Source organism: Mobula hypostoma, chromosome 26, assembly GCF_963921235.1.
Source record: "Mobula hypostoma chromosome 26, sMobHyp1.1, whole genome shotgun sequence".
NCBI classification, from domain to species: domain Eukaryota; kingdom Metazoa; phylum Chordata; class Chondrichthyes; order Myliobatiformes; family Myliobatidae; genus Mobula; species Mobula hypostoma.
In genome coordinates, this window is record NC_086122.1 from 22,599,755 (window position 1) to 22,612,469 (window position 12,715).

General features: G+C 41.3%; 1 protein-coding gene across 4 annotated transcripts in view; it reads right to left on the bottom strand.

Annotated features, from left to right (window-relative positions):
• Window positions 1-114: 114 nt before the first annotated feature.
• The window catches only part of LOC134338271 (uncharacterized), a 69,989-nt gene continuing 57,388 nt past the window's right edge, over window positions 115-12,715 (bottom strand). For all 4 annotated transcript variants that reach the window (XM_063033990.1, XM_063033993.1, XM_063033991.1 and 1 more), the window contains exons 8-9: window positions 10,362-10,460; window positions 115-4,475 (exon numbers count right to left, since the gene is read on the bottom strand). In XM_063033990.1, coding sequence (XP_062890060.1) covers window positions 4,215-4,475; window positions 10,362-10,460 — 360 coding nt within the window. In that variant the 3' untranslated portion in view covers window positions 115-4,214. The remainder of the gene's footprint in view (window positions 4,476-10,361; window positions 10,461-12,715) is intronic.

Sequence of the window (12,715 nt, forward strand, 5' to 3'; positions counted from 1 at the left end):
CGTGGAACTACAGAGAATTTCCCACGAATCCAGATTAATTAGACTTAAAATAGCATTAAAATACTGTAAAATTAAAGTAGCAGAATACAACACCACAAAACCATATATATTGGAATTTAATTTTATTAGTGCTCATTTAATTAAACATAGATGCCACATAGAGCTATGAACTGTTGGAAATTGCCTGAAACCAAAAGAATAACATTATCCGGAACAATAGCACAGTTAAACACTTGTAGCCATTGTCGGGAACACAATCTTCTGCTATGCTTTTGTTAGAACTAATTCAAAAATAGCTGTGATAGATTATGGAAAAAGTGATTTAACCACATTAATGATACTTAGATAATATGCATTTCTTTTTCCATAGTGATGCAGAACTCAAAGATGTCAGGAGACTCAGAGATACTTAATATAACCGAGAGTTGTGCCAATCCTTTTTCCTGCTTCCAAATATCAGGAACTTTTTAATAGGCCCTTCCCCAATTTAGCCGTAACCTAACCACAGAACAATTCACAATTAACTTACCTTTGGACTCTGTGTGTGTGTGTGTGTGTGTGTGTGTGTGTGTGTGTGTGTGTGTGTGTGTGGGGGGGGGGGGCGGTGGGTGGTGCGGAGGGGTAACTGGAATACCCGGAGCAAATCTATGAGGTCACGGGTAGGAAGTACAAACTCCTTACAGGCAGTGACCGGAATTGAACCCAGTTGCCTGTCCTGTAAAGCACTGTGCTAACCACTATGCTACCGTGCCACCCGTTTCAGAAAAGGGGTAGCGATCTGCAATGTCAGACGTAAAAGTTAGTTGGAGCTAAACCCGGGTAGCTTAAAAAAAAGTTAGGATGAGTTTATATTTTGCAATTAGTAGGTCAAAGTGGAATCAACTAAGGTTATATCAAATCAATAATTGAAAATTGAAAACTAGAATGCAAGTTCTTTTTCATTCTACCACTGAATGACTGTTATCATTAAAAAAAACAATGATGGGATCAGCAATTAATGGATGGTGTCAAATTGAAACTTGATTAATATTGTTATCCATTGCCTCTTAATTAAAATGACATGCAGCAATCTATCAAAGTGCCCAGCCGCTGGTAGCTGATACTGTTGATAATTTTTTAGTGTTGCTGGGAACTTGGTAGGGTCAGAATTGCAATGTAGACCAATCCCAAATGAGTGGGTTTCACTAGAATGACTATTGAAGCAGAGAAACATGGGGAAAGTTTTTAAATCAGAACACACTTTTATTTTCAAATGTACTTAATTACCTCTGAGCCTCACATAACAGAAAGAGTAAAGTGGTTGAAATATTAACATGCTAATTGAAATCCCCAGCTGCTTTCCGCTAATTCTTTGAGAGATTGAAATCATCCCTTTAACAAAAACTGAAAGTTCATAACTCTTATTAATTAATAATCTGAAACAAAACGAATGAAATGACACAGCTCCTGAAAACCCAATATCATTGTTTAGGGAGGGAAAAAAAACAGATTATTGTTGCTCAAGTGAGGAATATAATTTCTCTTATATGCTTTATTCATATTCTATACATTACTCTAGCATTATAGAAATATAATTCTGTTTGAATTTTATTATATTCCAGTCAAACATATATTTTGTGGTTGAAGCAAACATCACGAGACATAGGTTTCGACTACATATTCACAGACGAGCAGGGTGACCAGACCTTGCCAGAATCTGCATTGGTTATGTGCTCTGCAGTAAATATAACAGCAACTATTTATGTGCTCTGCAGTAAATATAACAGCAACTACAACCATTCAGAGTTACATTTGACTTTGCTCAGATCATTCTTAACGGGCCTGTTCAGCACTGAAACTGCACGGAGTGGATGTCAATAATGCCAATTCAGTGTAGATACTTGCAGATCAGGAAGGCAAACGGTAAAGCCGCAGCATACAAATCATTCTCTGGTGCTTCGGGAAACTTCTGACTTATAGAAGTGGGTTGGTTGTGGAGTGAAAGATCAGCTTTCATTCCTGCATTTTCCACAGTATTGTTAAAAAGTGAACAGGTGACAAAATAAATGGAAGTGCTTCCAGTGCCAAGTTGAAATCTCTCTTTTGTTTTCTGTGGATCTTACTCTAGATTTGGCCAAAATTATGTCAATATTAGATATGATAGTGACTTGAATTACCGAGGTTAAATGGACATGAGAACAGGTTGTTGGACCTGTTTCAACTTATGGAGAAGTAAACATCCACATGAGCTGATGGGGTTGATGACCAAATTTCAGTTTACAATTTTGATGTTTGTTGTCCAGTCACTAAGTCGTGACCACATGGACCATAGGGTCTATAGGGTTTTCATGGCAAGATACAGGAGTAGATTTCTTCTGCACAGATACTGCCGCTGCGCCGGTTGGGACCTGGCTGGGTTTGAACCCAGGACCATCTGCCTCGAAGTCCAGTGCTGATGCCACTACACCACAAACCGGCCCACAAATTTAATGTTGTACTATGCATATTCTCACATAATTTCTTAACCATAATAAATAAGGAAAATGCTTTCCTGTTGTTTAGTCCCTTTGTCTTCTAGGTAACTGCTCGTACAATCTGCTTTAGAAAATAGGTATATTATCCCCATCGAAAAGTATTCAACATTGAATGTTACTTGTGTACACATGTAATATTTAATGATAATTAGTTGGGGAGAGATGTCCAATGAGCTCATTGCATCCCTCACTCTTTCACAGATAATGGCTCTTATTCATTACAGATAGAAACAACCAGATGGAGGATTCAAACTGATGTTTCTGAGCTTTCTGTAAATAATTAAAGGAATTAAAGGTTACAGGATTAGCACAGGAGAGCAGTGCTATAGGAAAATATCACCATAACATCGCACAGCGGAGCAGTTGTAAGGGGGTGAATGGCCTGTAGTAAAGAACCAAAAATGAACCGGATTTTGCCTCAGCTTCAGCATGATCTGCAATTTAAGAGGGATATTGGAGGATATGAGAGTGGAGAATAGCAGTTACTGGGATCTTAATGCTGCTCAGAGCTTCTTAGATTTCCTTGATGTTTACCCCACACCATACTTTCATACTTCCTTCTGCACTTCCTCCATTGCATAATGAAGAGCAAGGGTAACAGCACAACTTCTCTCTGCCACAGATCCATCACCTTTTTTTTAAATCAAAAAATATTGTTATTTACAAGAAGCTAAAAATATTTCAACAACGCAGACTTGCAGCACTGAACAGGCCCCTTAACTATTTATAATATATATCAATTGACATTACAATGATTGACGCTTATTTAGAACCGTGACATATACTGCATAAGCCTTTTTCTGTATAGTTCTTTATGCATTTTTATAACATGGTGCTATAGAGATGAAAATTTCCAGAAAAGTTCATGTTTTATGTCACGCCATCTGCAGTCAGCACATCAAATTTCAAACTATTGATATCCATTTCAGTATCAAATATCTGTGAATAAACACTGCTTTCTGTGCTAACATTTGGCCTATGGTTGATATTCTTTTTTTTAAGTTTGGCAAGGAAACGGTGTTCCATTTTCTCATCCATTTTGCATCATGCATTGAGACACCCAAAAGCAACTTTAAGTGAAAACAGAAATATTGAAAGCAGTTTGCTTTCTTTTGTAATTAGAATGCATTTGTTGGTTATTTTCCATGGACCTTGATAAAGCCTATAACTAGTTTGAAGGTCATTGTTCACTGAATATCTTGAGACTGTGATACTTAACATGGTAAAACTCCTGTGGTGTTAACAGAGCTAAAGCATTCATGCTCCTTTTAATGTTTTGATCTGATTTTGATCATGTTCTTCTGACTTCCTTCCTTTCTTTCTACTTGCTGCTTTTGGTCTTTTTAACAATGACGCTCATAGAGTGTGAAAATGTGAGAGAGGAGAGAGAGGGAGAGAGTGGGAGAGAGAAAAATAGACAGAAAGAGAGAGAGGGAGAGAGAGAAAGAAATGGACAGAGAGACAGACAGAAAGATAAAGAGAGAAAGAGAGAGAATTATTACCTCAACAGAACTGAAACCGATTATCTATACTATAATCTTCTTTTGGGTGGATAAATTTGTAGTTTTAATTATATTAAGGCTAATTAGTTTCACAGAAAAAAAATCTGCTCACTTGGAATACTGACATAAAAAGGCTTATGCAGTGTGGTGCTGATGTCCGAATTTTACAAGGTGTGGTGTCAATTATTGGCTCTTGCTTTTAAAAACTAAAGGGAGAAAACTGATTAGCCAAAGTAAACGCAGCAACTGCGTATATCATCACCTTCATAGACTGTGCCATACTTGCAGATCCCAACAAATATTCTTGTCCGTCTAACTTCAGACAGGAGTCAGTGGTTGCCTGGCAACACTCCTGGATACATGTTGATGCACTGCCGCTGGAAGAACATCCAGATGAGACTGTATTGCAGCTACTGTCACAGCCACTTGTCCATTTGTTGCTACTTGTCTCCTTTTCCAGCTAAGTCAATGAAAAATAAACAAGGACATATTTTAACTTCGGCTTCAGTCACTTACCATCCATCATAGTCCTTCCCATCAATTTCCACAACTGCAAATGACAAAGTAGAATGGACTGGTTGCTATGGCCACAATGCACCGCTGTTATTATTTCTATTTATTTATTTGTTTGTTTGTTTATTTATTTATTCATTGATATAGAGCTCAGAATCATTCCTTTCAGCCCTTGGAGCCACGCCCAGCAATCCCTATTAGATGGCGGCACGACGCAGTGCGTGTAGCCTCTCCGGTGAAATGATATCTTATTTGTTAAATTTGCACAATTCTGATTTGATGGAGACAGCTGTGAGAGCATGGAGGAACATCTGGATTAACTTCTGAAATGCCCGGTTCGCTGCCGCTGCTACTGTGCGATCGAGAATCTCCAGAGGGAGGGCCCCAAAATCCTCGGCTTTGCCTGCTGCTGGTGGCTGGGGCTAGGGTCGAAGCGTTCAGCAGAGATGGTGCTTGGAGCTCAGTGTCGGAGAGCTGGTCGGAGGCTCGAAGTTTTCGGATGACTCAGATTCAGACTGTGGTCGGGTATGGCTGGGAGAGTTTTCTTCCTTCTCCCGTCTGCGTGAGATGTGGGACTTTTGAGAGACTTTTAACTTTTTAACTGTGCTCATGGCCTGTTCTTCATCAGGTTATGGTATTGCTTGCACTGTTGTAACTATATGTTATAATTATGTGGTTCTTGTCAGTGTTTCAGTCTTGGTCTGTCCTGTGTTTCTGTGATATCACACCGGAGGAATATTGTATCATTTCTTAATGAATGAATTACTAAATGACAATAAAAGAGGACTACGTGTCCTCATAGTCTAAATCTAAAAGTAAAATCCTAGCCTAATCACCAGACAATTTACAAATTACAGGAAGGATTACTAGGTGCTGCACAGTGGAGTGTAAACTGGAGGTGCAGGGAGGGATCGGAGACAGAGTGCCAGCGCCAGAACAGTTAGTAGAGAAGTTGTAGAGACAGATGTTGGTAAGACCTCAGGCAAAATCAAGAAGCAAAAGGTTGAGCATGGTGCGACTAGTGTCCTGAGCTGCGTATATTTCAATGTAAGAAGTATGGTAGAAAAGGCAGATGAGCTCAGGGCATGGACCAACACCTGGGATGATGAAATTGAAACCATTAGTGAGACTTGGTTGCAGGAGGGGCAGGACTGGCAGCTCAATATTCTGGAATTCTATTGTTTTAGACATGACAGACCGGGAGGGATTAAAGGAGGAGGGTGGCATTACTAGTCAGGGAAAATGTCACGACAGTGCTCAGTCAGGATAGACTGGAAAACTCATGTAGTAAGGTGGAACTGAGAAATAAGAAAGGTATGACCACGTAAATGTGGCTATATTACAGACCACTCAACAGTCTGAGGGATTTAGAGGAACAAATTTGCAGAGAGATTGCAGACTGTTGCAAGAAACAGAAAGTTGTTATAGTAGGTGATTTTTAACTTTCCACATATCGACTGGGACTCCCATACTGTAAAAGGACCAGACAGGATAGAATTTTTCAAATGTGATCAGGAAAGTTTCCTTAATCAGTCTGTACAAGTCCCAATGAGAGAGTGCGCAATACTTGATCTGCTACTAGGGAATAGGACAGGGCAGGCGGGTGACAGAAGTTTGTGTAGGGACACACTTTACATCTAGTGATGACAATGCCATTAGTTTAGAAGTAAATATGCAAAAAAATGGGTTTGGTCCATGGGTTGAGATTATAAATTGGATAAAGGCCAATTCTAATGGTATCAGAAATTATCTGCCAAGTGTGGATTGTGACAGGCTGTTTTCCAGCAAAGGTGTACTTGGTAAGTGGAAGGTCTTCAAAGGTGAAATTTTGAGAGTACAAAGCTTGTATGCGCCTGTCAGAATAAAAGGTAAAGATAACAGGTTTAGGGAACCTTGGTTTTCAAGAGATATTGAGGCCCTGATTAAGAAAATAAAAGAATATATGGAGTATAAGAAATGCAAGAAAATGCATAAGAAATAAATCAGGAGGGCTAAAAGAAGACATGAAGTTGCCCCAGCAGACAAAGTGAAGAAAAATCCTAAGGGATTCTACAGGATTGCGAGGGAAAAAACTGGTCTTCTGGAAGATCAAAATGGTAATTCATGGTGATCCATAAGAGATAAGGGAGATCTTAAATTAACTCTTTGCATCTGTTTTTACTCAATGGAAACAGACACAGAAGCTATAGAAGTGAGGTAAAGTAGTAACAACTTTATGGACCATATAGATTACAGAGGAGGAAGTATTTGCTGTCCTAAGGCAAATTAGAGTGGATGAATACCCAGGGCTTGACAAGGTGTTCCTTTGGACCCTGAGGAAAGTGCAGAAACTGTTGGGGCAGAGCTGAGATATTTTAATCATTCTTAGTGACGGGTGAGGTACCAGAGGGTTGGAGGATAGCTAGTGTTGTTCCGCTGTTCAAGAAAGGCTCTAAAAATAAACCAGGAAACCATAGACTGATGAACATCAGTAGTGGGAAAGTTATTAAAAGATATTCTGAGGGACCGGATATACATGTATTTGGATAGACATGAACTGATTAAGGATAGTCAGCATGGCTTTGTGTGTGGTAGGTCATGTCTAACCAATCTTACAGAATTTTTTAAAGAAGTTACTAGGAAAGTTGATGAAGGAAAAGCAGTGGATGTTGCCTACGTGGACCTTAGCAAAGAATTTGACAAGATCCTACAGGGATGGCTGGTCAAGAGGGTTCAGTCGCTCAACGTTCAAGTTGAGATAGTAAATTGGATTAGGCATTGACTTTGAAGCAAAAGCCAGAGAGTGGTAGTGGATGGTTGCCTCTCTGAGTGGAGGCCTATATCTAGTGGAGTAACACTGGGATCAGTGCTGTGTCCATTATTGTTTGTCTTCTGTATCAATGATGTGGATGATGGGATGTTCGTTGAAGTTGTACAAGGCATTTGTGAGGCCTAGTTTGGGCTATTGTGTGCAGTTTTGGTTACTTACCTACAGGAAAGATGTAAATAAGGTTGAAAACGTAAAGAGAAAATTTTCAATACTGTTCCAGGTCTAGAGGACCTGAGTTATAAGGAAAGATTGAATAAGTTAGCACTTTATTCCTTGGAACATAGAAGATTGAGAGGAGATTTGATAGAGGTATACAAAATTATGAGGGGTATAAACAGGATAAACGCAAGCAGCCTTTTTCCGTTGAGGTTGGATGGGACTACTACCAGAGGTCAAGGGTTAATGATGAAAGGTGAAAAGTTAAAGGGGAGCATAAGGGAAAAGTTCTCCACTCAGAGAGTCATGAGAGTGTGGAATGAGCTGCCAGCACAAGTGGTCTATGCAAGATCGATTTCAACGTTGAAGAGGAGTTTGGATAGGTAGATGGATGGTAGGGATATGGAAGGCTATGGCCACGATGCACGTTGATGGGAGTAGGCTGTTTAAATGGTTCAGCATGGACTAGATGGGCCAAAGGGCCTGTTTCTCTGCCGCACTTTTCTATGACTCTATGACCAATTAACCTACCAACAAATACATTTTTGGACGCTGGGAGCTGGAGAGGCAGAATTAGAGGTAGACAAAAATAAAGACATATTAGAACTGTGAGGTACAGGCTGGGTGTTTCTGAAAAGAAAAGAGCCAGAAAACCCATCTGGCTCATTACATTTTGACAGGCTAAGGTGCAGGAGAAGTTAGGTCTATACACTGTTCAGTTTAGAGGTAGAAGAAGAGTCCTTATTGGAATAAGCTACCTAAATAACAACATAGCCTCCAGTGGTGGAAGAAATGGATGCTCAGAAGGGTAGGAATATGACTTAAGCAGCCTGCTTTGTACTGACTGATACTGAGCTTAAATTGTTGGAATTGCACTGACTTAGGCAAGTGGACAGAATGCCATCATTCCCCTGACAAGCTTTGCAGTCAGTGAAAAGACTATGGGCATTTAAGAAGTGGACTTACACTGCAATGTGTCGGTTTCTGATTTGCTCCTTGCATTGTCCAATTCTCTGTATTTGCACTGGAATTTATGTCTTGGTCCTGTTGAATTTCTTGGTAATGATGACATTCAGGATATTGCTGCTGGGATACTCAGTGAAGGTAATATCATTGACTTGTGTGGGCTTTGCCTTGAAGGACATGGTCATTGCTCAGAACTTGTGTGGCTGGAATGTTGTCTGACCCTTAATCAACTCATGTCTGAAATATTCCCAGTGTTGTTCCATGCTAATTGGCTGATCTACATTCTGAAGAGTTGTGTCAGAATTGTACACTGTGGAATTATTAGCAAACATCCCCACTTCAGATGTAAGGATGCAGAGAAGGTCACTGATGTTTGGGCCAGGAGATTGATCCCAAGATTTCTTGCAGTGGTGCCTTAGGAACGAGAACAACTGCTATACCTCATGCAACGTATGAATGTACCAGTGGAATATTTTCTCCTTGATGTTCAATTACTTCTATTTTATTGGCCATATTTAGTCAAATGCTACTTTGATGCAATGGGCTGTCAATCCCATCTCATTTCTGAGGTTCTGCTGAGTCTAAGTCTGAGCCAAGGCTGTGATGATTTCCATAGCCAGGTCATCCTTATGAAAGTCAGGATATGATTAGGCGGCATTTAGTTTTAATTAATTAATTATGTATTGAGATACGGTGCAGAATAGACCCACCTGGCTCTTCGAGCCACACTGCCCTGCAATCCCCCAGTTTAATTAGAGTCTAATCATGGGACCATTAGCCTACTATCCAGTACACCACTGGACTGTGGGAGGAAACCCATGTGGTCACGGGGAGAATGTATAAACTCCTTACAGACGGCGGCAGGAAATGAACCCGGGTGACTGGTATTGTAATGACTACGCTACTGTGCTGCAACTGTAGTGCAATGGTTAGTGTAATACTTTACAGCACCAGAATCTGTAAGGAGATTTTAGTTTCACCCCTTGACTGTATGGGTGCTCCAGTTCCAAAGACACACAGGTTAGGGTTAGTAAATTGTCAGCATGCTGTGTTGGCACCAGAGTCACGCTGGCACTTGGGGGCTGCCCCCCAGCACTTCGTCGTACTGTGTTGGTTGCGGACACTAATGATGCATTTCACAGTTTGTTTTGATGCATGCTTGGCAAATAAAACTGATAGGAGCATCCAAAGAACCACATGTTGCTCTCTGTTTCGCCCTTCCTCGCTGCCATTAAAAGGGTCAGTAGCCGTCTCAATTTTGTTTTAAAAACACCTCATCGCCTGTGTTATGTTTTGTACCTTCAGGAGGCTAAAGAAAGTCGGCATATTCCCTTTGACCTTCACCTGTTTTCATAGAAAGCATCCTATCCGGATGCATCATGGTTTGGTATGACAACCGCTCTGACCGAAACAACAAAACCAGCAGAGTTCACTGTTAGGTTTTGTAAAATTAAATTAATTCAAAGGAAGACATGGGAGTCTGAGCTGCCTGGGTCTAACTTTGTATTTACTTTAAGTGCATATCACTCGGTAGTACGATGATGTATACAATTAACGTATTTTTACATATAATCATTTAAACAATTAAGAATGCTTAATCAAACAATATACGGCATATATATATATATATATATATATATATATATATATATATATACAATGCTGTGGCTGTGAACCAAAGCCCTCTAAAGTTAATCTTCAAATCCATTTCCAACAAAATCCTGACTGAAGTGTGGATAAATACACATGATATGAACTTACTAAAACATGAAGGCCGTGGCTCATAAGTAAACTAGAATCACCCTTACATCTCTCACTGAGACCATGCAGAATGCCATCTCCTGACATTAAGCTTTTTTTCCCCCATATATCAAATCTATATAAAAATTAGATAGGCCTTACCTTGCAGTATGGTTCTGCCTCAGTGCAGTATTCTTGTTCGGGAGCTTGAGATTGGTAGCAGGTATCTCCAGTACAGCTAACCACTCTACACCTATTGCCCTGCAAAGTTTTTTTTTGAGGAAAATATCTCAGCTTGCTATAACAACTTACAGAGCAACACAAAGAGAAGCTTTGAGCATTTTCTACCATGGCAAAAGAAAAACATTTTTAACCTAACTCCATGTCACAAAAAGTGCCTGTGAGTTTTGTTGACTTGAAAAACCAAGTAAGAATATAACAAAAACAACAGGAATTCTGCAGATGTTGGAAATTCAAGCAACATACATCAAAGTTGCAGGTGAACGCAGCAGGCCAAGCAGCATCTATAGGAAGAGGCGCAGTCGACGTTTCAGGCCGAGACCCTTCGTCAGGACTAACTGAAGGAAGAGTGAGTAAGGGATTTGAAAGCTGGAGGGGGAGGGGGAGATGCAAAATGATAGGAGAAGACAGGAGGGGGAGGGATAGAGCCGAGAGCTGGACAGGTGATGGGCAAAAGGGGATACGAGAGGATCATGGGACAGGAGGTCCGGGAAGAAAGACAAGGTGGGGGGGTGACCCAGAGGATGGGCAAGGGGTATACCCAGAGGGACAGAGGGAGAAAAAGGAGAGTGAGAGAAAGAATGTGTGCATAAAAATGAGTAACAGATGGGGTACGAGGGGGAGGTGGGGCCTTAGCGGAAGTTAGAGAAGTCGATGTTCATGCCATCAGTTTGGAGGCTACCCAGACGGAATATAAGGTGTTGTTCCTCCAACCTGAGTGTGGCTTCATCTTTACAGTAGAGGAGGCCGTGGACAGACATGTCAGAATGGGAATGGGATGTGGAATTAAAATGTGTGGCCACTGGGAGATCCTGCTTTCTCTGGCGGACAGAGCTTAGATGTTCAGCAAAGCGGTCTCCCAGTCTGCGTCGGGTCTCACCAATATATAAAAGGCCACATCGGGAGCACCGGACGCAGTACATCACCCCAGCCGACTCACAGGTGAAGTGTTGCCTCACCTGGAAGGACTGTTTGGGGCCCTGAATGGTGGTAAGGGAGGAAGTGTAAGGGCATGTGTAGCACTTGTTCCGCTTACACGGATAAGTGCCAGGAGGGAGATCAGTGGGGAGGGATGGGGGGGACGAATGGACAAGGGAGTTGTGTAGGGAGCGATCCCTGCGGAATGCAGAGAGGGGGGGGAGGGGAAAGATGTGCTTAGTAGTGGGATCCCGTTGGAGGTGGCGGAAGTTACGGAGAATAATATGTTGGACCCGGAGGCTGGTGGGGTGGTAGGTGAGGACCAGGGGAACCCTATTCCTAGTGGTGTGGTGGGAGGATGGAGTGAGAGCAGATGTACGTGAAATGGGGGAGATGCGTTTAAGAGCAGAGTTGATAGTGGAGGAAGGGAAGCCCCTTTCTTTAAAAAATGAAGACATCTCCCTCGTCCTGGAATGAAAAGCCTCATCCTGAGAGCAGATGCGGCGGAGACGGAGGAATTGCGAGAAGGGGATGGTGTTTTTGCAAGAGACAGGGTGAGAAGAGGAATAGTCCAGATAGCTGTGAGAGTCAGTTTCTGAACACACTGTGGAATGAAAGAAAATCGAGAGTTCCGGCACGTTTAGTCTTATTGATCTACTAACCTGCCTTCCTTTTCACTATGTGCTGTTAAAGGGAAATGTTTCCACAAACACTTGGAGCTTGTATTGAAACTCGACCCGTTGCCAACCTTTTGGGTTATGCTGATGTACTGAGAGGGATAGAAACTGCTCCAAGGCAATTTCCCTCAGATTTGTCGGCATCTGTTCCCTCAATCTGAAGCTGTAAAGAGGGTCCCATATCCCTAACAATAAAACCGCTATTGGGGTCCGAGTTCATACCTCCCTGAAAAAGGAAACAGTAGTAGATAGAAGAGTAAATAAGATGCATGGCAAACTAGGGCCATAGACTAGAAGAGTCGGGAAGTCATCATTTTGTATAAAACTTCGGTTACACTGGACTTGGTACAGAGGGTAGTTGGAGCAGTCTATTCTTAGCATGAGAGGTAAGAATAAGAGAGGGTTCAATACTGGACCTCCTTTTTGGGCAATGAGGTAGGACAAGTAACTGAGGAGATAGTGAAGGAACACTTTGCCCAATACAATTAGCTTTAACGATGGGACCAATCCACAGGTTAGGGTCCTAAACTAGATGTAATGGAGGTTAATTGGGAAAGACTGCTTAAAGGGAAAGTAATGGATGGCAAATAAGAGGGGTTTAAGAGTATGATATCAAGAGTCCAATATTCTCAATACAAGCTCCAAGTGTTTGTGGAAACATTTCCCTTTAACAGCACATTG